General features: G+C 58.2%; 2 protein-coding genes across 5 annotated transcripts in view; both read right to left on the bottom strand.

Moving 5' to 3' along the window:
• Window positions 1-6,733: 6,733 nt before the first annotated feature.
• Window positions 6,734-22,960, bottom strand: Msantd1 (Myb/SANT DNA binding domain containing 1). Of its 4 annotated transcripts, XM_027939993.3 has the most exons (5): window positions 22,877-22,960; window positions 15,538-15,622; window positions 12,708-12,972; window positions 8,996-9,271; window positions 6,734-7,265 (listed from the first exon to the last, which is right to left on the bottom strand). In XM_027939993.3, the coding sequence occupies exons 2-5, from the start codon at window positions 15,551-15,553 to the stop codon at window positions 7,025-7,027; spliced, it is 798 nt and encodes a 265-aa protein (XP_027795794.1). In that variant the 5' UTR covers window positions 15,554-15,622; window positions 22,877-22,960; the 3' UTR covers window positions 6,734-7,024. The 4 variants fall into 4 exon arrangements, with proteins under 4 accessions (XP_027795794.1, XP_027795802.1, XP_027795810.1 ...); XM_027940001.3 differs by lacking the exons at window positions 15,538-15,622; window positions 22,877-22,960 and adding an exon at window positions 13,789-14,752; XM_027940009.3 differs by lacking the exons at window positions 15,538-15,622; window positions 22,877-22,960 and adding an exon at window positions 13,789-14,752 and having other exon boundaries at window positions 12,708-12,919.
• The window catches only part of Htt (huntingtin), a 140,567-nt gene continuing 135,160 nt past the window's right edge, over window positions 17,924-23,330 (bottom strand). The window contains exons 65-67 of the mRNA XM_027939971.3: window positions 22,877-23,039; window positions 22,547-22,707; window positions 17,924-21,714 (exon numbers count right to left, since the gene is read on the bottom strand). Of these exons, the coding sequence (XP_027795772.3) occupies window positions 21,501-21,714; window positions 22,547-22,707; window positions 22,877-23,039 (538 nt within the window). The 3' untranslated portion in view covers window positions 17,924-21,500. The remainder of the gene's footprint in view (window positions 21,715-22,546; window positions 22,708-22,876; window positions 23,040-23,330) is intronic.

Genomic DNA, 23,330 nt, shown 5'->3' with positions numbered 1-23,330 from the left:
CCTTCTGCCTCGGCCCCCCAAGTCGCTGGGATGACAAGTGTGTGCCACTGGCCCTGGCCTTAAGATCCAAGTTATTTTTAAAGAATATCTTGAAAAATGAACAATGAAGAGGACCTCGGGAAGGCATTTTGACATCTGTTAAAATCTGAATGAATCTTCCTTTGATACAGCAATTCTCTATGCTGAATTCATGGCATAAAAATATTTGCTATAGATTCTTCAAGAAATTAAACCTAGATTCCCATATGATCTAGCAACTCTACCTGTGGATGTACCCAAAATACTGCGAGCAGGGACTCAAAAGGTATTTGCACACCATGGGCAGGCAGCATGGTCACCTAACCAGAGCCGGGAGCTGGAAGCAGCCAAGAGCTCGCGGGGATGGGATGGGCGTCCAGCCCCGGAAGGGGAGTGGAGGAAGCTGAGGCTGTGCGTGGAGGGCAAATCCCACTCTGTCCAGTGGTCAGTGCTTCTGCGTGGGAGGATGATGGTGCTGGGGGCGGCGCCCAAGGCCGTGATGCTGTGCTTAGTGATTTAAACAGTAAATTTTTATTGTATGTGTTTTACCAAAATAAAAAAATGGGAAGATGCTGAGGTCTTAGGACTCCAAAACAAGTCTTAAAATCAAAAGCGCCGTGGAAAGGTGGGTCATCCCACATCTCAAGACTTGGCCGTGCGACGCTGCGGGCGACACTGCGGGGGGGGGGGGGGGAGGCGGACGGCCACCGTGGCACAGGCGGTGCGCAGGCCTTCGTGCCGCCGGGCGCAGGCTTTCTAGAAGGAGCTCAGGAAGGAGAGCTGCCCCGACGGCACCGCGAGGCCAGGGGCGTGAGAAGTCCATCGGCCGCTCCCCGCGATCCGCTCTCCCAGATGGGACTTCCCTTTCCTGAGCTTCGTGTTTCCCTCCAGTTGACAGCTGTATGGGTTCTGAAGGGCGCACAAGTCCACCCTGCGACAGCCACTGCACTGATGCTCGCGGATGTGGCTGCCACTCGAGGTGCAGGAGGAGGGCGTCCAGGCTCCCCACGGGTGGCGCCTCGCTAAGTACCCCGCAACCCAGGCGTGAGGCAGACCGAGGCCATTAGGAGGCCGCTTGTCGAGATGGCCTGCCAGTCCTGCTCCTGGATGTGGCCCAGGGCTCACTGAGCAGGCTCCGGCAGGAAGGGGCGCAGGAAGGTGGGAGCCACGGTGCTCAGAGGACGGAAGCCCAGGCTCAGAAGTACACGGTGCCAAAATCTGTTTTCCAGAGAACAGAGATGGCCAAAGATGGTGCTGCTTAGTTCACAGCTGCAGGTTCCTCTGTGGTCCCTGGTTAAGGCCATCAGGGACCCCAGGAATGACCCCTCTGGCAGGCACTGTGAGCACCCAGCTCCCCAGACCAAGGACAGCCCAGAGCCACTGTGGTCTTTTTTTGCCCTGGGCTCCTCAGCTGAGGCCTGAGGGTCACTTGGAAAAAGGGTCAGAGGAGGCACTCAAACAAGGTCTCTAGGGCTGCCCTCTGTTTGGAGAATGTAGAGGGCAAATCCTGATGTGACCTAGGCCACAGACACAATCCTAATGCCCCAAGGTCAGTGGCTCCACATTTTCTCCCCTCCGTGTGTGTAGCTTCCCCAGGTCTGACCTGCACAGGGGAAAACAGAGTTCTGGTGGGAGATGACATGACCAGTCCCTGGAGGCTCTCCACTGTGCAGAGCCAGGGTGCGGTGGGCCTCAGAGAGAAGGAAGCTGAATGAGTGCCTGGCAAGACACAGGAGGGCAGGGTGGGCCCAGGCAGGGCCCAGGTGCTGGAGCAGGGGCTGCTCCAGGAAGTCAGCCTCCTTGCCAATGGGGCCCTGTCCCTGGCAAGACCTCCACCCAGCAGTGCCCGAGGTGCACAAGGCTACATGCCCAGCTGTGGCACAACTTGGCTTCATCTGGGGGGCAGGCCTCCCACTGGCCTTTCCTGTGGGAGGTCCTCATGCTCTGGATGCACAGCCAACATCCACCAGATCCCTCCGGGTGGGCCTGGGCTAGAACCCCACGGAGCAGTCAGGAGACTGCTGACTGCTGCATTCTGGGTCCAGCCATCACCGCTAGCAGAGCCCATGGAGTGTGGGAATGCGGGTGTTCCTCCATCCTGGCCAGACCCTTCTCGTGACACCAGATGCCTCCCCTGGAAGCCCCCCACCTGGGGCCTTAGCTGTCACCTGGCTATTGGCCCTGGGGGCCTGTGATCCTGGTGGAGACCAGGGGCTTCATGTCAAGGCCCACCCCACCTGTTTCCTGGCAGAGAGGATGAGCCCCCTCCACCTTGAAGCTCTCAGTGCTGAGATCAGGTGGCTCCTCCCCCATCCCCAATCTGCTAAGAAGCCATGTGACAGTGGCCACCTCCCACTGCACTCCAGGACACACAGGGCTCCCACCCTGCCGCTTCCTGTGGCTCTAGAGCACTGACCTGCTAAACTGCTAACTGATTTACTTACTGTAGTCACTGCCTGTTGAGCCCCACTGACTATAAACTCTAAGGAGAGGACTTTATGACCCTGTCCCCAGTGCCTAGGACATGGCAGGGGAGCCGTCAAAATGATGGGGTGGAGGAGAAAGAGCCATCCATCCGGGGGCCTACTCCATAGCCCTCTGGGAGGAAAACATGTGGACACATTGCGGAGGGGGGTCCCTGTGGGCTCCTTCTGCCAAGGAGGCCGCATGTGGCATCTGGTTTGAACAGGCCACAACATGGACTCCTGCCCAGAGAGTCACCAAGGTCCACAGCCATCTTTGTAAAAACCTGAGCTGGTCTCTTGATCTTCGCTGAGTGGCTTCTGATGGCCCAGAGGTCTGGGGAGCCTTGCAGCACCAGGCTCCGGGGGCCGTCCTGGCCCCCGCCCTGCAGCGGCACATGCCAGTTTCTCTTAAGAATGTCCTGGAGAAGGCAGCACTAGGTCTTGGCCTTTGAGGTTCTGTGTGACCAAGCAGAAAGTGTCATGAAGAGCCAGTGAGAGTGGGTGGAGGTGAGCGTGTGCGTAGCAGTGGGGGCTGCCTGCCAGGAGCAGGTCCCACAGACACAATGGGATCCCACAGACGCAAGTGGCAGACTGGGTATTCTGCCATGGGCATCTGGCAGATACCGTCTTGAAAATGGGCCTGTCCCCCAAGGGAGACAACTGGCAGCATTTACCAGTGACGAAATCTAAACTTTCATGCAAAAATCAGAATCCTGAAAAACTTGTCCCCACCAGGAGCTTGGAACTTCCCTACTTGCAGGCTTCTCTGCGGGGACCCATGGTAACATCAGCAAACGTGATTGATGCTGCTGGGTGAATTGTGTTGGTGCCAGGAAGATGCCCGTCGCAGTGAGTCACAAAGCCACAGTGGCAGTCACTGAAGGGCGGGTAGCAGGCAGATCATAAGGACGCAGAAGGCAGGTGGTGGTGGTGGCTGCAGAGGCCTCGCCTGCATGTGAAGAACCACACTCCTGAGTTCCGCCTCAGCCTCTGCACCCAGTTCTGTCTTCTCTGGTTCTTTCCCCAGACACTGGTTTCTGAGTCACTCCAGACTCAGCCCAACAGTGCCCACAGCAGGTGGTGCAGGTGGCCCAGGTGGCTTCCCTGAAGAGCAGTGCCACTCTCTCTTCTCACCAAAACCTTCTTATTTGGGAAAATATATTTTTCACAGAATTGTTACCAGTGTAACATCATGGTTCATTGTTATCTTGAAATGAATAAATGTCTTTCAAATATCTAGTCTAATTTCTAATAAAGTCTACTAACAGGCATCCACCTTGGTAGTTGGAACCCCCAGGCAAAGTCCTTTGGTGTCTCTGATCATTTTTCAAGTTGCGAGGGGTAAAGGTTGGAGTCAGGCAGCGGATTCAGCAGTGGAGCTGCTGGGCGGAGACTGCCACTTCTTGTTCCTCCCAGTCCTCCACATGCCCAGGCCCAGCCAAGCTCTGAGCAGGCCATGTGCTCCTGGGGTCTCAGTTTGCAGGTCTGCAGTCCTCAGGAGGCCGAGCATGTCTTCACACAGAGCTTGTTCTCTAACCTCGGGCCCCCTTCTTTTTTCATATGAATTTAAACATGATTTCATCCATTTCACAACAACAGTGTGGTTGAGCACGCAGCTGGAATTGCATCAGTGACATGACGCCGCGTGCAGAGCTGGGCCCTGGGTAGCCACACGGTCCTGTGCGCTGCTGGTCAGGCTCACTCCCAGGTGTCTCCTGCTTTGAGTCACAACTCCGAATGGAACACATCTTCTCCTTTCCAATAGGCTACAGCTGGTTTAAAGAGCTTTTGATCTTTGGTATTTTTAGTTTTCTGGGTCTACAAAAATATCACATGAAAATAAAGGTGATTTTCACTTCATTCCATCTCTCATTCTGCTTATTTTGTTTACTTATCTTCATGCATTTGCTGTAAATGTCACAGCAACATAAATAACAAAGGTGGGAGTGAAGATGTCTGCCGAGTTCCTGATTTGAGTTTCAGTGCCGACATGCTGGGATGCTGGATCTTATTAAACATTGTACCATTCGCTGACAGACTTCTCCTCAGTGGACCAACAACCAAAGAAGACTGAGAAGTGTCACGGGCACACTGTGGAAGGCACAGCTCTGGGTGCAGGACAGTCAAGTCCTACAAGGACTTCAAGGACTCTACTCCAGCTTGGGAAGGGGCAGCACCTGGTGCAACTGAGCAGGAGCCCCAGACTCTGCTCAGACAGCAGAAGAAGGATGCAGAGACTCCTTCTGAACATAAGCTCAAGGATGTCAATCTAGTCCTGGAACCAGCCCTGCAGGGACTGAAGCAGCAGTGTGTGGTGGCCACGTGGAGGAGTCTCAAGTATAACAGAGAAGCTTGATCAGCCACCTCTTGCAGGAGCGTCTGGGCTTGGCCACCCTGTAGGGCCACAGGAGATGGGGGTGTGGTCTCAGCACCCTCCCTGGCTCTGTTCTCTCTTGAAGGATTGAAGCTGCTCTTCCTCTAGTGAGAATCAGAACAATGGCCAGTCCATGGGAGCTGCTGGCCTGCGTCAGTGGTCAGCAGCTGGAGGGCAAGCAGGTGTACATGGGCAGGTCACTAGGTGTCCATGGGGAAGTCCCCAGCACCAAGGGCTATATAAGCACTGAGCATGTCTATTTCATGAATTCTTAGAGTTGTGTCTTGCAGGTGGACCTGAGCTACCAATGAGCCAGGGCAGCTCCCAAGTTCAGGTCTTCAACAGACATCTCCAATCTCCTGTCCTCTAGAGCCCCCTCTCTGCTTCACAGGAAATAGTTGGAGCTGCTTGTGCTGCATGAGCCAACTGCATGCACCACTCCCTGGCTAGAGAGGCAGCGGAACCACATTCGCAGCTGGAAAATGACTCTGATGGGGATATTTACACTACAGATCATCAGCAAGTGCTGCACTGCCCCAGGACAGGGTTGGCGGGGCGCTCCCTGAGTCCACAGCAAAGGGGCCCAGGAAACTGCTCATCTACTCAGCACCCATGCCACCTCCCCCAGTTGGCCTGGGCTGACCTCTGTACCGCCTGACCACCGGCTGGTCCCACACTCCCTTGCCTGGCTGACTTCCAGGTTCAGGGAGGGTCAGGAAAGCGGGTGGTCTCACACCAGGATGACAGTGGCAGACCCTGGCAGAGCCCGCCTCCACCCCTCTCCCCAGGAATCTGCTCACCAGCAACCAGAAAGGCCTTTTTCTTGGTACTGAAAGTTGAACCCAGGGGCACTCTAACTCTGAGCTGCATCTGAGCCCTTTTTATTTTGAGACAGGGTCTCACCAATTGCTGAGATTGTCCTCAAACTTGTGATACTGCTGCCTCAGATTCCCAATTTGCTGGGATCACTGGCATGTGTTACTGCACCCAGCCAAAGAGCACTTTCCCAAACCACAAGGCAAATCCTGTCACTTTCCTGCTGACCCACCACACAGAACCCTGTCCCGTCTGGGAAGGACCAGGAAGCAATCTGCCTAGTTCCAGGGGATAAACCAAACAGGCCTGGTCCCAGACTCCCATGCAGCCATGATGACCAAAGCCAAATCCTAGTAAATGACACAGATGAATTCAGCCAAGGGTTTCTAGAAAGAACTGCTCAACTGGTGCAAGGCCAGAGGCAGGGCAGCAAGCTGGCCACTGGGGCTGCCTTGGCCCCAAGCCCCCCCGCACTGCAGAGGTCAGATCCACAGCTGTAGCAGCTGGCAACTCAGAATGCGCTTGAAAAACACCAGCAGTGCACCAGCAGGCACACAATCAAGTGGCCCAGCTGCAGGTGGCCTGCCTCTGTCTGCCTGGGGCTTGCTCTGGCCACCCCCCACCTCTGGGTTCTTGCACTGGCTCTTTGCTGCGCGGACTGTCCTCCAGCACCAGGTCCTGGCTCCTCACCTGGCCGACCTCCCCTGCAGCACTGGCCAGTCTGTAGCTGCTCCTCTGTTGACTACAGTGGGAGTGTCTTACCAGGCGACCTCCAGGGTCCAGAAGAGCAGCCTGTTCCTCGTATTGGTGTTGTTGCCAAGGAGGTGGCAAGGACATCTGGCCACCGAGGGCAGCGCAGCCCTGTGCATCTGCCTTGGGGTCAGAGATACCTCAGGGCAGATGCAGCAGGTCCAGGGAGGGAGACACCCTTCCCTCACCCTTCAGGAGAGCGCGCATGGGCACCAGCCCACCCTGACCTATCTCCACTTGCTTTCCTTTGCAGGACAGATCAACCTGGTGTGGCCCTTCCAAGCCAGAGAAAGTGAGCTCTGCTTCCAGGCAATAGTGAAAAGTACACATTTAATATCAAAAGCCATTTCAGGTATCATCGATAAGACTACCGTGGAGGGTGGGTTCTAGACACTCTTACTAGGAGTGTCCTGAGAGTCCCTGGTCTTGTCCAAGGAAGGACATTAATGCTGGAGATAGATAGGGGTCTCATGGTTGCCCAGGGCCCATGGGGTCCTCATCAGGGATGTCCCTACCAGGGGCAGCCCCTGGAGGCCGAGTGGAAGCCTGTCCCCTCCGCAGGACCCTGCTGCCCGGCTGCGGCCTGGTGGTTGCAAGCGGCCTAGCCACTGGACTTGGCGATGATCTTCTCCAGCAGGCTCATCATGCGCTCCTGCAGCTGCAGGCTCTGCACCTGTAGGATGTTCTGCTGGTCCAGCACGCGCCGCACCTCGCGGCAGGTCTCCTCCATGGCGCGGCTCAGCCTGCGCTGCTCCTCCAACATGGCCTCCAGCAGCCGCAGCTTCTTCTTCTGCAGGTGGCAGCTCTGCACCTTGCGCTTCTTCACGGGCCGCTCCTCTGACCTGCAAGGAGTGCTGCTGTGGGCCGCTGGCCAGAGACCCATGCCCACCCTGAAGGACAAGTAGGGTCTCCCAGGCCCTAGGAGCAGAGCCCCTGCTCAGGCCCACAAGCCCACACATGTGAGGAGGGGCTGGAGCCCACCCACCACGACAGTGGGTTGGTAATGGGGTCAGAGGCACCCGGGCCTGGGAACCAGCAGGCAACCCATGATGGTCCACAGCCGAGGTCTGGGGAAGGTGGGTGCTCCGGGCTGTAAAGGGCACACGGCCATGAAAGCACCAAGCCCTCTGAGCTGGGCAGGCAGGAGGCCCAGCCCCAGGGAGAGATGGAGGCTGAGTGTGTGGGGGTGCTGGGAAGTATGTGGCCTCCGTGCTCCTATAGGGAAGCTGGACACTATCAGGCCCAGCTGGCCATGCACAGGTGGGAAACGGGTCCTAGAAGGAAGGGCCTGAGGCTGGAGACCCCTCCCACTCCCAGCAGCATGGAGAGGGGACCAGCATGCTGAGGGAGACAGGAGGACAGACAGCTGCAGAGGGTAGAGGCAGCCCCAGGCAGTCTAGCCTGTGGCTGTCCCACGGTGCTCTGTTGTCAGGGTGGCGGGCACTGCTGGTTAACAGCCTCGCTGGAGAGCAAGGACTGCCAAGCCCCACAGACCCCAAGGCCCTGCCCTGGTGCCTACATGTCCCCAGCCAGTATGCTGTGTTCTAAGCAGAGTGGGTGACCAGCCAGCCTTGGGGATGGGAGAGTGGGGCCCCATCCCACCCGGCGTGGTGCCCCGGGCAGCCGAGTCTGGGAACTAGGCTCAATAATCCATGGGAACAATTGGCCATAAATCTCAGGCCTCGTGTTAATTGGGTCTGGCTGCAGAAAGGCGTTTTTGTCTGGGATCTTCAATGAGAAGTTCCCTCCAGGGAGGGCACTGGGTGAACTGAGTAGAGCGCCCAGCACTGGGGATGCTGGCCGAAGGGACCCTCCTCAGAGATGACTTCCTTGCCCTATCTGCCATCAGACAGACTTGATGAGCAGGGTACAGGGAGAGACTGACTCAAGGCCACATCTTCCTACTCTCATCAACCGATCAGCTTCTACTATACCTTGGAAGCCCGTCCTAAATGTCCCCTTCTCATAAGTGGCTGCTTTGGGCTCCCTGGCCTGTCCTCCACAGGGACCTCTCCTGGACACAGCCTGGCTGCCAGTGTCTGTGAGCACCCTGCGGGCATGGTCTTGTGGCTTACGCCTTCCTGTGTTAAGTGCTGGTGCGGAGGGGGCAGGGCCCGCCCACCGCCCTGGAGGCTCAGCCCTACCTTCTCAGGTGCCTGCAGGGCCAAGGGTGGGGACCAGGGTGGGCAGGGCGAGCACAGTGGGGCCAGCTTGTCCTCTCCCATGCTCCTGGCAGCCCTCTGAGGAAAACACGGAATTATCCCCATTTTACAGAGGGAGGCTGAGGCCAGAGAGGTCAAGGAACTTGCATCAGCTCCAGTGACGGAGCCGGGCACGGAGCCGCCTGCCTGCCGACACTACGGCCCTGCTGGCCGGGGCTGGCCTGGCCTGGCCTGGCCTGGAGGCAGGCACACACTGTGACTTTGGCTGAGGATACCACACCAGGAGAACGGGCGCCCTCGCCATTCCCAGCCCCTTGCTCTGCCCAGCTGGCCTCCTGGTGCTGCCTGGGGGATGGGCAGAGGCGGGGCGGCGAGGCACCTGGTCAGAGAAGGAAGAGGGGACACACTACCTGAACTTAAGGGACAGTAAGCTGGAGGAGCTGTCGGAGCCATCGTCCTCGAAGCGGCCTTCGTAGGAGCACTGGGTATACGGTAAGTACAGAGGGGTGGACTTAGCGGACGGCGACAGAGACGCCTCGGTCTGGGACGTGGAGGGCCCCGGCTGCTGGCCGTCTGGTAGTTTGCCCTCACAGGACTCAGGGACTTTGGCCAGAATCCTATCAATGGCTAGGTAATAGGGCCAGTCCGGCGGGACGGACTCGCTATCTGTCATGCATTTTAATTTCCTGCAACGAGAGACAAGAGCCAAGGTGAGAAGCAGCTGGTCCCAGCCAGCCCGCCTGGTCCCTGGCGGGGGCACAGGGCTCCAGGACCCCAGGGAGAGCCATGCTGGGTCAGGCAGGAGCCACTCTTGACCAGTGCGGTCCTCCCCAGCAAAATCAGCCAGGCCCCAGGGTGCAGGTAATACTGGACTAGGAAGAAGCGAGCTTTGGGACCTGCTTTAGATGTGAAGAGGGAAGCACACACCCTTCCATGAGCAAGGGCGTCCACAGAGGCTGGGAACTTGGGCTAGGTCCTGTTTCTCTTTGCTTTTCTGTAGTTTATAATGGCAATGAACCCACAGTACTTCTTATATGCTTTAGTCAGAAATCATAAAAGATCATAATAAGCTGTATAGTTCAAATACAGTCATAAGGTTTCATAGCGCCACAGTTTTCTGACCTCAGGGAGAGAGGACCATGGGAGCACAGGCATCCACAGCTCTGAGTCCATATCCTGTCCCCACCGCTGCTATGTGAACTTGGACAGGTTCATTAACCTCTCTGAGCCTCCAGTTTTGTATCAGTAAAATGGGGATAAAGGAGTAAGCCCCTCAAGGCTGAAAGGAGGATTTAAGAAAGCCATGCCTGGTGCCTGGCACACAGGACTCTAGCATCACTCTTGCTGAACCTAGCAGGAGGTCATGCTGCGCCCTAAGCCCAGGCTGCTGCCTGTACAGCAGCCTGGGTCCAGCTCTGGAATCTGCAGCCTGACCTGAGGCAGTGGGGCAGGGCCCCTGGGCTGAGGGTCTTCACAGTGAGGCTCTGATCACCTGAGAGGCCCTGCAAGCCCCTGGATCGCAGCCTTCTGCTGGGAGGTGAGGGCTGGGAGACGGGGCCTCAGGGCGGCTGGGCAGCTCTGGCCAGGCCAAGGAAGTTGCCACAGGGTGGAGTGGGTGGGGGAAGCTCTGCCCACCAGGTCCAGCACCTCCTAAGGCCCAGGGTTCCCCACGTGTTTGCTAACCTCATCTGACCCTCGAGCCTGGTGTCACAAGTGCCCTCCCTGAAGCCAGGGCCCACACCTGCAAAGGGGCATGCCTCCGTTTCCCCACACGAGGCTGTCCGCCAGGGTGTGGCCTCTGCTGACCCTGGGCACTGGAGATGATGGTCTGGCCGAATGAGTCACACCCAACAAATGGGCACAGAGAAGGGCTGCTGATCAGGGTACAGGCACCAGCCAGCTGTAGCAGGAGGCTCCCCAAGGCCCAGGCTCCCTCCACCAAGTGGAATAGTCTCTGTGGAAAGCCAGGGACAGATCACAGGAAGGCCAGGCTGGCCTGTGTTCCTGCCCCCCATCTACCCTGGGGGCATTGGGAAGGCAAGGCTTACATCTGGTGCCCACATAGGCCTCTGCCCAGTCTCCTCCAGAAAAGCCTGCCCTCAGCATGGGCGGTCCCAAATGGTATTCCGACAAATCACGCTCCACAAAACTCGGCCACCTTCTCCAGCTTCCTTAGCCTGACAACTTAATATGTAAAGAGCTCTTATTAAAAAAAAGTCTCTGTTGTGGGGAGGCTGGGAGTGGGTAGATGAGATCTAGTCACCCAGCCAAAGCTTTGGCCAATTAAGGACTATTGTCAAGACCCTCTCCTGCTGTGGGCCTCAGTTTCCTCAGGAGCAGCCAAGGGAGAGGTGTGCGTGTGCTTCTGAAACTACGAAGGCCGAGCACCCATAGCCCTGCACAGGGAGTCCGAGGGAGGCTTTCAGGATAAATAATGAAGAGCCCAGCCAGACGCTGACTGGGGGAGGCCAGGGACATTGCTCCTGAAGAACTGAGTCAGAGGGAGTCTGGGGAGATAGCCAGCATGGCCGCCCACCACCTTCAGAGTCCCTGTCTCACCAGGCATGTGAAGGGGCACTGTGGGGACCAGGAAGGCCAGGCAGGCCAGACTACGAGTTGCCGTCCCATGCCTGTCCCAGCAGTCACCAGACTTCCTCACATCCTGGGCCCAGGGCTCAGGTTTGACATCACCTGTGCTAGGTGACTCTGATGTCAAAGACCCCAAGCAGCTGCAGGACTGTAGTTTTGGCTCCCAGGCCTGGTCAGGGACCAGGTCAGAAACAGGCCTGGGACAGGGACAGGCTCCAGACGGTCTCCTTCTGGGGCCATGGAAGCAGAGCTGGAAACAGAGCCTCATGGCCTCTGATCCATGACCCTAATGGCTCTTCCACAGCTCCCAGGGCAGCCAGGGGCCATGGGACAGGGATGGGGCTCTCCTCCAGCCTTGGTGGAGGCATCTCCCCACCCGCAAGCGGGAGGTGGGACTTCTCTCTCGCATGCAGTGTGGCTAAGGTGCTCCCAGGCCAACCCGCAGGGTGCCCTCTGTCTCCAGCACCCTGGCCAGCGGAGCTCACCTGCCTGCCATCCCCAGAACCTTGCGAGCCTCCTACTAGACAGCGCCCCTACCTGGGATACAGCAGGCTCTTGGGCAGCCCCAGCCTCAAACTGCATAGACACAGCTCCTGCTGTGACCTGTGCCCCTTGTTCTCACCTCCTCAAGCCCTGACCTTCACCCCATGCTGTGACTTTTACCCCACACCAAACCTCCTCATGCCCACCCATGACTCTCTAGATGGGCCAGGCCTCGTGCACTGTGAGGTCTGTGGCATGGGGCCACAACTGCTCCCTCTTAGATGCCAGAGCCACCCCAGGCCTAGGAGCCATCTTTGGTCCCCACCTGCAGTCCCCTCTAAGGTCCCCTCCAACTACCGGCCAGGGACAGTCAGCCTGGGATGTGACAGTGGCAGAGATGGGGACCAGGCCTGGAGACTCCCAGTCAGGGAGTTCAGGAGTCAGGGCTGGGCTCGACTTCTTCTACAAGTGAAGCCCTGTCCGTGAACTGGGCACTGTCTGGGCACTCTGGGGTTTTCCACATCAGATCCAAATGCCGTTCTTCCCGCCCTGAGGCTAGCTCTGTGCTGGACACACAGCAGGGGCTCGCTGATGCTGAAAGTCCCTGAGCATCAGGATGGGACAGGCCCAGGAGCTGAGCCTCCTCACTCTGGCCTCTGTTTCCCTGCTGGGCTTGGGGGCTGTGGAGGGGTGGTTCAAGCCTGGCTGACAGCTTGTCGACACTGGCCAGGGTGAGAGGGGGTTGGTCAGGTGGGTGATGCCTGCACGAGGTGTCCACCTCTGAGGCATGGTGGGGCAGTGAGCAGGTCCAACGTGTGTCCCTGGAGCTGCGGCCCAGCACCAAGCCCAGACTCAGGAAGCTGAAAGCACTCCCAGCCCAGCCACCCTGAGATTCTCTGACCAGCTTTCTGCCCTTGCTGGGCCTCAGTTTTCCCATTTCCCAATGGGAGGTTGCACAGGTGGTTTCTGAAGGCCATCTCTTCCCACAGGGCCCAAGTGACAGGTAGGCCCCTGGCCAGGCCACATGTCCTCCCACCCCGAGGAGCCCACCTGTACTGGAAGGTCATGTTGGTGATCTTGATCTTGATCTCCTCGCCCAGCCTGCGCTCGCCGGTCATCTCGAAGAGCTTGCTGGCCATCTTCTCGTACACCTTGGCGTTGCGCTTGGTCTGCTTCAGCTCCTCGAAGAACTCCTCCCAGACGAGCATGAGGCCGCGCATCTCCGCGTCCGTCCAGTTGCGGGCCCTCCGGTGCTTCTCCGTCTGCGGAGACACAAGGTAGCCGGGCACTTCGGCTGCTGCCATGCTGGAGGCACCTGCGGGGAGGAGGATGGCGCTCAGGTGGGGCCCCAGGCCCGTCCCACACACCATGGGCGGGAGGCACCGCAGTCACTCGCTTGAGGCAGCTCCGCGCTCAAAATGGGGCCTACGTCTGACAGGCAGGAATTTAGTTAAAAGCTTTTAAACGGGAAACGTCATTTTGATGTCACGTTTCCATAGCAACAGAGCAACTGCATAAGCTACAACAACAGAAACCTTTTAACTGAAAGCGCAGGAATCGGGGCCGTGCTGACGGGCCATCAATATTGTAGCAAGCCAGCGGCCGGGCCCAAACCCAGCGGCCAGGTGGCCAGCCCTGCCTGCTTCTCGCCTGGCCCTTGGGCCATGCAGAGAGGGTTCCAGCCATGCTGGCCAGGTTCCCAAAGGCAAGGTCCGGGCAGCAGCCCCCACCTCAGCCCCACCTGGCTCATAGAGGCCAGGATGGGCCATGGGAAGACTGTCAAAATGGAGGCATGGTGGGGGAAGGAGAGGAGAGATAGGCAGACAGGGAGCCTGCGATCCCCAGTGCTGACTGACGAAGTGGCTGCTGGTGCTGGGGGTTCCTTGGCTGAGAGACCCTCACCCTTAGGAGGGCCCTGTCAGGTAGAAGTGAGGGGGGGGGGGTCCCTGGTCTTGAGGACCAGCACTTCTCAAGAGACCCTGCCTCTCCTGTCATTTGCTCCTTGCTTCTCTTGCTCCACCCACCAAACACCCTGGGCCTCAGGTCACGTGGGCACTGGGAACCCAGGCTGGTCAGAGCCAAGCCCTGCCCTTAGTGCAGGTCAGGGGCACACGGACACTGACCGACTGACCTTTAGCATAGGCTGGTTTGAGGGCAGCACTGGATAGCGAAGGCAAGTCCTGTGCCGAGAGATGAGGAAGAGCCACTGGAAAAGCTGGAAACGTTCAGAGGACACTCACTGGAAAGAGCTGGGTGGGGCAAGGGCAGCAAGGCAGGGTGCAGCCTGGAGCGTGTCAATGGGCAGGGAGACTCAGAAGTTTCCAGATGGTGCAGTGTGGGAAGGCAGGGTCAGCCCGGGGAGTGGGCTTCTGTCCCTGTGGGGCTGAGTGACTGAAACGCCAGGAGGAGTGAGCAGGCCCCTCAGTCTCAGGAGCCAGGAGGCAGGGGTGGTGGAGCTGGGGGTCTGCAGAGGGGACGTGTCACCTCAGGGTGTCAGTGGCTGACATTCAGAAGGTAAAAACCAAACGAGACTCCATGGAACTCAAGGTCCCTCTGCTGGGCAGCCCACGGTGGACATGGTACCAGCCTGATTAGATGTCCACTGGCCCAGCGCACCGCTGCTGGTCTTGTCCGGCCCCTGTGCCAAGGCTGAAAGAGCAGCAGAACGCTGACCAGGCAGGAGGGTTGAGCCTGGAGGAGGCACTGTCTGCACACAGGCAACCCCAGGAGGAGGGCAGCTGGGGTGCCTGACCCCACGGTTCTGCCCGGCATGGAGGCAGTACAGGATGCAGCCAGAAAGGAAGGGCCTGGGAGGGCAGCTGGGTGCCCTGTACTCCCTTCACAGTCCTCAGCCACTACCTGGCCTAGGCATCAGCTCTGGGGCCCAGCTGACCCCTTTCTCTCTGGGCCCTGGGTGTCATCTGGAGATCCAGGGACACTGTCTCTACCCGCTGGCTATGCAGTGCTCCCCAGGGAGGTTCACAACTGCTGCACTCCTCCCATAGGGGCACCCATGAGAGACCTCTAATCCCACTCTCTGCCACGTTCAGCCATACTGCTGGCCTGAAGGCTGGCTGCTGCCCCTAGTATCCAGCTCTCAGGAGCACTGGCAGAGGGCCCAGAGGCCCACTCCTCCAGGCAGCGGCTCCTGCAGACACAGGGTCTGTCCCTTCTGAGGGGCTCCGCCCCCTGCCTTTTCCTAGTCTTTCTCCAAGGGCAGAGGTGGGGGCAGGAACTGCAGTCCAGGCAGACAGCTTTTGACTCCATTCCACGGACTCGCACGACCTTCCTTGACAACGTCCCTCAACCTGTCTCCTCATCTCTGTAGTGGGAAGGGCAGGACCTGGCTGGATGATTCTCAGTCACCCAGAAGGCCTCTGGTACAGCCCCTCCAAGCCCCTGAGGACAAGGGGCCCTGCTGCCATCTCCCTGCCCCTTCTGTGAATCTCCTCAGAGCTTCTGGAGAACACAGAACCTGGTATGCTGTCCTGATTGAGGGACAGCTGTTGGCCAACAGGTGTCACTGCTGTGCTCAGAGCCCAGCAGCCAGACTGCTCCAGAGAGGCAGCTACATCCTCGGCTTGCCCAAGTCCCAGTGGGCACAGGGTGGCAGAGCCACCCTAGCAGGAGCTACCCTATAGTTAACCATGCTTTAGGTGGCACCTTCAAGTGGTGAGGGTGGGCTTCACCTTCTCTTCTCAGACCTAGGGTGCATTGGAAACCCTGGATAGGGTGTTCTCTGGGGCTACTTCCGGAAGCAGCATCCTGGCCTGAACCCCCAAGGACAAGAATGAACTGGGCTGGTCAAGGCAGGTGGGCCAAGCCCCAGCTGTCCCTGCTAAGTGGCTCCATCTGTCTCCCGAGGGGAGGGGCTCCATACCTTGGCAGAGTTGCATGGCCCGCTGGGACTCTCAGTCACTGTGGGATCAGAGTCAGAGGGCCTAGGGCTGGGCACCCAGCAGCACCTGCAGGGGAGAGGGTGCAGGTCAAGCCTCAGCTGGAGCACCCCTAGGAGGCCGAGGCACAGGGTGTGGGTCCGCGCTGGTCCTGCTGTGCACAGGCAAGGCCCACCTCTCTGGTCTTCCTTCTACAGGAGGTGGCCGGGGCCCAGCCCCCAGGCACATTTCATTAGCATCTAGGGTACAGGTGCTGCTTAGCCTGGTGGGCTGAGGGAAGCCAGACCCACCCAGAGGAGCAGCAGGGCTTGTCCCAAGTGAAGCCCAGAGCAGGAAGTACATAACCCATGGGGAGAATCTGGAGGTTGAAGAATTCAGAACTTGGCAAAGGCCAGGAAGCACCAGGAGTGTGTGGGTGTGGTGGGGTACCTGAATGTAGTCCCTGGGGGGCAGATGGAAGGGCAGATGGAAGGGCCGAGGCCACGGGGCCTTGAGCACTTGAGGAGCTCTAGGAAGGGAGGGAAGAGGTGAACCAACAGTGGCGGGTGGGAAGGGTCAGATCCCCCTCAGGTCTAGTCAGCCCCAGTAGCTCCTGGGGCCTGGCTGCCGATCCCAGGGTGGACGACACAGAGCCTGTGGGTCTGGCTCATGTCCTGGGCATTGCCACCTTTTCCTCATGCCAACGAGGAACACAGACCCATAACTTTTAGCCCTCTTCTGCACTCGACAGGCCCCTGCCCTGAACCAACAGTTCCACCAGGTACCCAAGGGTCAAATGCCTGTCTCCCAGGTGGGACTGAAAGCCCTGTCTCTGCTAGGCTGTGACAGGAAGGGAAGAGCAGGCTGTGAGGCTGAAGGTCTTGCAGACTTCAAAGAGCTGGGTCCCCTCTGTCCACAGGCCCCTGGACCATGGACCATGCTGCTTACAGGCTAGCCTCGGGGCCCCCACCACTGTGCTGCCCAAGTGGGGTTCCCTGTCCCGGTTTGGCTGTCACACCATTCCAAGGCAGGACCCAGCTACCCTGGCCACTTGGCTCATCCACTGGGCAGGGTTAGTAAGTCTCCCTCTTTGGGAGACGACTTCAGAGAGCTTTCTGGAACAAAGCCAGCTACAGCTGGAAATGGGTGCCACTGGAGGCAGAGAGGGCGGTCCCCAGGACTTCCAAGCCCTCAGAGCTCCCACAAGCAGATGGGCAGGGCATGCTGTGGTGAGGGAGAGAGGGTGGCTGCAGGTTCTCCTCTGCTTAGGTGGTACACACATGGGGGCTCCTGCTCAGCTCCACTGGTCTGGAAACACCAGCCATGCCAGGTATGCCAAGGACCTTCCTGTTTTCACCCAAACAATGGTGGTTCAGTGAGGAATAGGGTGCTTGGTTTCCCTGAAATGAGCAGAACTTAGCAAGTTTCAAAGGGTGAGGCCATCAGGGACCCTGGAGTTGTCACTGAGATTCAGGGCGTTGAAGTGACTCCAACTAACACTCAGTGCAACTGAGGGAAGAAACAGACTGGGTGGGGCCATCCATCAGGCCATCTGGCCGACGCTCACTACCCTGTGCTGAGAAAGGGGATTCCGCCTAGAACAAGCAGGTGCCGCCCGGTCCTGAGCTGAAAGGTCCTTGTGGTCTCTCCTGGAACCAACTGCAGGGCCTGCTCTGCGGAGGAACAGGGGGACGACGCCTGACAGCGAGCTGGAACCACACGGACCTTTAGTGAACACTAGAGCAACTAAACACCTTGCTCAGGGCAGCCCTAACCCAAGATCTCACCACCACACTGACCACCAAGGCTCCAGAGGAGGTTCCAGCCAAGAAGGAAAGAGTCCCTGTAGAGCTAAGGAGAGACTTCCTGGGGAGGAGGTATTTCAAATGGGAAGGACTTACAAGCGAAAAAGGTTGGGAGGGGCACTGCAGACATGGTGGCCAAGACAGGCCAGGGGAGAACAGCTGTGCTGGGGGACAGAAGGGTCCAGCTGGGACAGGACATCAGTGACCAAGGGGGCAAAAGGGTCAGTGAGGCCATGAGGGGACACCAAAGCCAAGGTTGTGTGAGGACACAGATCTTGCCACCCCTCTAGTGCACTGAAGCCAAATGTGGAGCAGAAACAGGGACACACCTGAGGTTCCTGCCCAACAAGCTCATGGTCCTACCCACTGCCAGAGCTTTAGCAGTCCACGTCTGCTAGGCAGGGAGCTGGTTGCACCAGGGCCTGTGGGTTCCGTCAGAGGCACCCATCACATGCGGACCTGGCTCCACAGTGTCTGCTGACTGCTGGGAGGCTGTCAGCACTGACCCCTGGAGAAGAGAGGGACAGTTTCCTCAACCCTGGAAAGCAAGTTCTCAATGAGCAAAGCAGGCCTCACACAGCAAATGTGAATGGTTTCATTGTTCCTTTAATTTGGATATACAATTTTTGCAGCAGTTTAAAAAATGTAAATATACATCTCACATCAGTCCTTCCTCTCGGCAGTGCACAGTCAGGTCTGGGCTGGGCTCCGGGACTGGCCCATCACTGCCCTGTTGGCCCAGCAGAGCCCACAACGTGAACAGCAGGCCCGATGGAGGCCCTAGACGGGAGACAAACCACTGCAGGCAGGTCCCTCCATCCAGCCTGGGGCAGAGGGAAGGGGCTCCCTGGACGGCATTAAAGCACGACAGGCACAAGGGGAAGATGGCCCTGAACCTTCCGCGTCGCGTCGCGTTCAGTTGTCACATGGCTCTCAGAGCAAGTCCTTCCTTCCCGGCAGCTCCAGGCCCAGTGTGGGACAGTCCTCTCTCACCTGTGCCAGCCCGCACCGCCCACCCAGCCTCAGCAACTCGAGGTCTTTTCTTTGCCCAGAGGGCAGATCTCAGTTCATCCAGGTTGGTGGCGATGGTCCCAGGCACCCAGCACAGAGGGAGGGAGGGACAAAGCCCAAGCGAGGATGCCATCTGATAGGAAGGATGCTCACAGCTAACAAGAGGAAATGAGTTCCACCCCCACAATCCCACCCACGAGCTCGCTCACTCCAGATCCCCTCACTGGGGGTGGGGGGCGCTCGGCCTCCTGGGCTACGGCTGGCGTGAACTAACTTATTGCTGAGACCCACCAGCCGAGCTCCAGGCAGGGCAGCCCCAGGTCATCTGGAGGAGCTCCCCGATGGCCAAGGGGCCCTTCAGGGGAGGAGCCTTCCCTGAGGCTACATTCCGCATCTGGAGGTGTTTCCACTCCAGTCTTTCCTCCTGAAGGGCACATGTGCAGGCCAAAAGGAGAGAACAATAAAGGGCCCTCGGCAGTTGGAAAGTCACCTCCGTATGGGGCCATCAGTGGAAGGGAGGCACATTTTTGGAGAAGAAAACATGCTTAAGTGCATTGCCAAATAATTCTACCCTGGTTTCATTAAAATCTTTCCTGATAGTACCAGCAGGAAAACAATAACCCACCCTCCCCTCAAAACCTTAACAATCAAAATGACACTTTCAACAACATCTGGAAAGCTGCAGACTAGGAGGAGCTTGATGAAGTGCAAGCCTTCTGCAGAGCTGACAGGGAGGGCGGCTTTCTGCAGTAGGGCTCGCCGAGGCCCACTCTGAGGGGCTGGAGCCACACCGCCGACTCCTCGGCAGGTCTTTAAGAAAGGTCCACCTCCAGGCAGAACGGACACCGCATTCTTGGAGGCCTTGCATATTTGTCTCGAAGTGTGTGTGTGTAAATAAAACTATGGGTCTGGACTTGTGCCTGTACCTGCGTACCTCTGCATGGGTGCGACAGCTTCTCTCATGGACTCCACGCACACACAGGAAGGTGTTTGGGTTGCATCGTCACCAGAGCTGGGTTTCAGATCACAGGGTAAACGTGGAGGTGGCCAACTAAACCTTGTAGAACCCAGTAGTAAGAATCCCACGGGGGTGGCCCCAAATGTCACATTCACAGTGCTGCTTCTCACAAATGTAAACATGTAGCCAGGAGCAGTCTCCCTCCAGTGCTTCTGCACAAGCTGAACAGCCCGGGGGCGGGCAGAGCTTCCGTGGTTCCCAACTCTAGACGGCAGGACTAGGGGACGCTGGGACAAGAAACGTGAGGCCCAAATCGCTAAGGGAGAGCTGGTGACTTTCCTACTTGTCACACAGATTCTGTAGCTTCCCTTAAGATTCTCCTCTAAAACCAGATCCATTTCTACCCTTTCTGCTGCACTGGCACCAGGATGGGTGATCCCAGCGTGGGGAAGCCTCACGGTGGCTGAGGCAGTGGCTCAGATGGACTCTTCTGATGCACTGTGTGCCGTGCAACCCTGCACCCCAGCTGCCCTTTGCAGGAAATGGAAGGAGGCTCAGGGCCTCAAGATAGCAGCCCACAGACCGATGTGCAGTCAACGGACTGCACAGACTGAAAGATTTCTCCTCCTCTGCAGGCTCCAGAACACCTCCGAACGACCCCCGCTTGCCACAGTAAACACCTGGAACACCAACCATCAAGAGCAATCAACCAGCACCACTGACACCAGACTAGCCAGGCTTGCCTCCTGGGAACTGGGAGGCAAAGCGCCTACCTGGGCACGGCCCAGCAGCAAGCAGAGTGCTCAAAGCACGCCAGTGAGCCAAGGGCATCTCGCTATCCAGGGTTTTCATTTCATTTCAACAGTTTGGCTATTTTAGGCCTGGAAACAGGAAGCTGGTTCAGGAACCCAGGGCCTGCGACACAAGTGGTGGCTGACGGGGATGTGGAGCTGACCACTCACTGACCCTTCCCTCGGTACTACCTCATCCTGCCTGAGATCAAGCCCTATTCCTGGGCTGGAAGGGCCCCCATGCATGATGCGAGAAAGGGGAAGAGGTGTCTTGCAGCTGCCAAGACACTGAGCTTTGCTCTAGACCAAGGGGGGGGGGGGGCGGGGCAGACAAGGTATAGGTCAGAGACACCCATGAGGCTGCCAGGCCAGGCCCCCCGTCTGGGCCCCACTGTGCAGAAGCAGCAAGAGGTCGGTACATCCAGCACCAGTAGGCCACAGCCTGGGGCCAGCTCAGGACTGGGCTGCAGTTGTCAGAGCTGGCAATTCTGGATGCAGTGGAGGCCACTCAGAGCCAGGCAGGGTGACAGGGAAACCACGTCCCTTATGAGTGGGAGGAGAGCTCTCCTCAGGCCTCAGAGCAGCCCCAGGGAGGACTTCTGCTGCAGACACCTGGATACCAGCACCTCCATCATTCTAACCAGATGTGAATGTGTGAAAAGGGGGGAGACGTGCAACCAAGTGCTGTCAGGTATGAGAAGGGCACGGGAGGGACCTGCCAGCTGGAGGATTCCACTCCACGGGTGCTGTTACATGCAGCACAGCCCTCACCAAGTCACACGCTTTACACGGGCATAGGAAGAGTTACGTTAAAATTAATCTCTTTACTGATATAATTAAATTTTAAGTCCTGAGAAGAAAACAGAGAAAAGGGAGAAGGGCACTGGGCGTCTGGCACCCCCAGCTCCCAGCTGCCACGCAACACAGCGCCTGTGCAGCTAGACTCCGGTGGCAGGTGCCCTGCTGGACAGGGCTGTGGGTTGCTCTTCAGGCTGCTGCCAACGTTCCACCCATGGGACAGAGTGGGCTCAGGGCCAACTTGCAAGGGCAAGGACTTACATCCTGGACGCAAGGGCAGCTGTGACTTGGTGACGAGGTACAGGTGAAAGCTAGGAGAAAGACAAACACCTGGTCGACAGGCATTGCCACCAGCTGCAATGAGGACAGCGACACAGGACTCAGGCTCAGCCCCACTAGACTGCATGTTCCCTACCCAGGACCCACACTGCCAAGAGCTTCTGCCACAGGGCAAAGACACACACACGGCTGGCCGGCTGCCCGCAAGACCCAAGCCAGAGCCACGGTGCCCAAGGCAGCCCCTGAGAGACAGGGCGCTTGGTGCAGGCTCCCATAAGCCCTGGCCCCAGTGGCCACCTCTGCTTGGCCTCTGCCTCCACAAGCTCTCAGCAGGTGGTGACCTTGTGGACATTTCGCAAGCAAGTCAGCAGTCGGTGGTACGGGCTCCCCGGTGCCGCGACCACCTCAAACACAGACTGGAAAGCCCTCCGGTCGAGTTCCTCCTCTATCTGATGTTTGTAGAAGTCTGTGGCAACCAGGCAGAAAAGGTTCACGTCCACCTGCTCCAGCTTGCCCATCCTGCTGACGACGTGTGGAAGGCTGGCGAAGGAGTCAAGGGAGAACGCTGGCAAAGGTGGGGACAGCCTCACTGTGCTCCTGGGGAGATTCTTTCCTGACCAGGCCTCCACGAGGCCCAGAAAGGATCAAGGGTGGCCAGAGTAGCCAAGGAGCATCCTGCATTGCAGTGTCAGCACCAACAGATCCTATAACCCTCTCCCAGCAGGGCAGGGGCGTGGGCAGAGCTGGCCCAGGAGGTGGGAGCCCTGCAGGCAGATGCTCGCTCCTGGCACTCTGTGCCACGGCACTTACCTGGCCAGGCCACCTGGGCAGCGCTGGCTGGTGGCTGGTGCTCCCGTGTACCCTGCTCAGGGCAGGGAGGGCCTCTGCCTGGCCGACCCTCCCAGGCACGCCGGGTGAGGCTGTGCTGGTCAGAGGCTCCTGTGGTCTATCTGGGGGAGGGCTGCCTAAGGAGGAGCTCCTGGCCACCAGCACTGCAGGATGGGTCAGGGGGTGGGGGCTGGATCTTTACTTATGCCTCTCCCCAGGAGGGCCATCACACAATGAGAGCTAATGAGAAGCAGCACAGGAAAAGCCCAGCACTCCCAGGGTGCCCTGCCTCCCCTTTTTCCCCTCCACTGGCCATAATACTTCTGCCACACACCAGCCCCTCTGGGCAGCCTTGGTTGGCTCGAAAATGCCTGGCCTTCTGTTCTGTGTCCCTGTCAATGTTTTACATTCTCCTCGACATCTGTGGGGCTCTGCAAAGGTGAAGAAGTTTCTAAGTTTTCAACAAAACTGAACCCAGATGCCCTGGGACAGGCAAGGCCTGGCAGCAGGCAGGAACCCAGCCATGAGGACCAGGGAAGGATACATTGCCGAAACCCACGGGCTGGTAGACGCACTGACAAAGAAGCAGGAGAGGCTCCACATGGCCATGGCGACTGGGGTCCTCTGCGTGAAGTTGGACAGAGACAGCATGACCCAGTCCCGGACCATGGATGACTGCCCAGCACTGTGCAGAGTCTGAAATACCTGGGAAGGAGCGAGACACCTGAGCACAGGGAAGGGCCTGGGGGCGGGGCAGGGGGAGTGTGCATTGTCCCCGCACGGTCATCTTTAGGGGAGGAACCTGGCCCTCCTGGCAAATCTACTGGAAGTCGGGCTGACTCCCTGCCCCATCCCCGTCCCACAGACAGCTCACCTTGTAGACCACAGTGGCCATGAACTGTGGGTATGGCTGCTGATTGGACAGAAACTCTCCAATGACTTTGTTCATGACATCCTGGGGTGGGAAGAAGTCATCCAGGAACTGAGGCAGGATCCTGGCCACCACCCTGGCTTCACAGGGAAAGCCCTTCCTGATCCTGGAGAAAGGGGTGGGCCAGAGACTCAGCCTGATCCCTAAACCCCAAACCTGCCTTGGCAGAGCCAACATGGAACCAGGGCCCCTGATTGGAAGGGACACTCCAACTGGGGCACAGGCTACAGCCTGGGTATGAATTCTGAAAGCAGAAAGGCCAAACCCCGGCTGTCCCTTGTCCTCCTCACAGGGATGGGGAAGATGACTGCCACTGGGTATAGTCTCAGGGCTTCCAAGTACACAGAGTGGACTTTGCAGAGGGGAGTGACTATCAGGTAAAGGGGTGGCGGGGTGG

Source organism: Marmota flaviventris, chromosome 7 (assembly GCF_047511675.1).
Source record: "Marmota flaviventris isolate mMarFla1 chromosome 7, mMarFla1.hap1, whole genome shotgun sequence".
NCBI classification, from domain to species: Eukaryota; Metazoa; Chordata; class Mammalia; order Rodentia; family Sciuridae; genus Marmota; species Marmota flaviventris.
The sequence above is the reverse complement of the archived record's forward strand: the minus strand, read 5'-3'. Positions and strand labels throughout refer to the sequence as shown.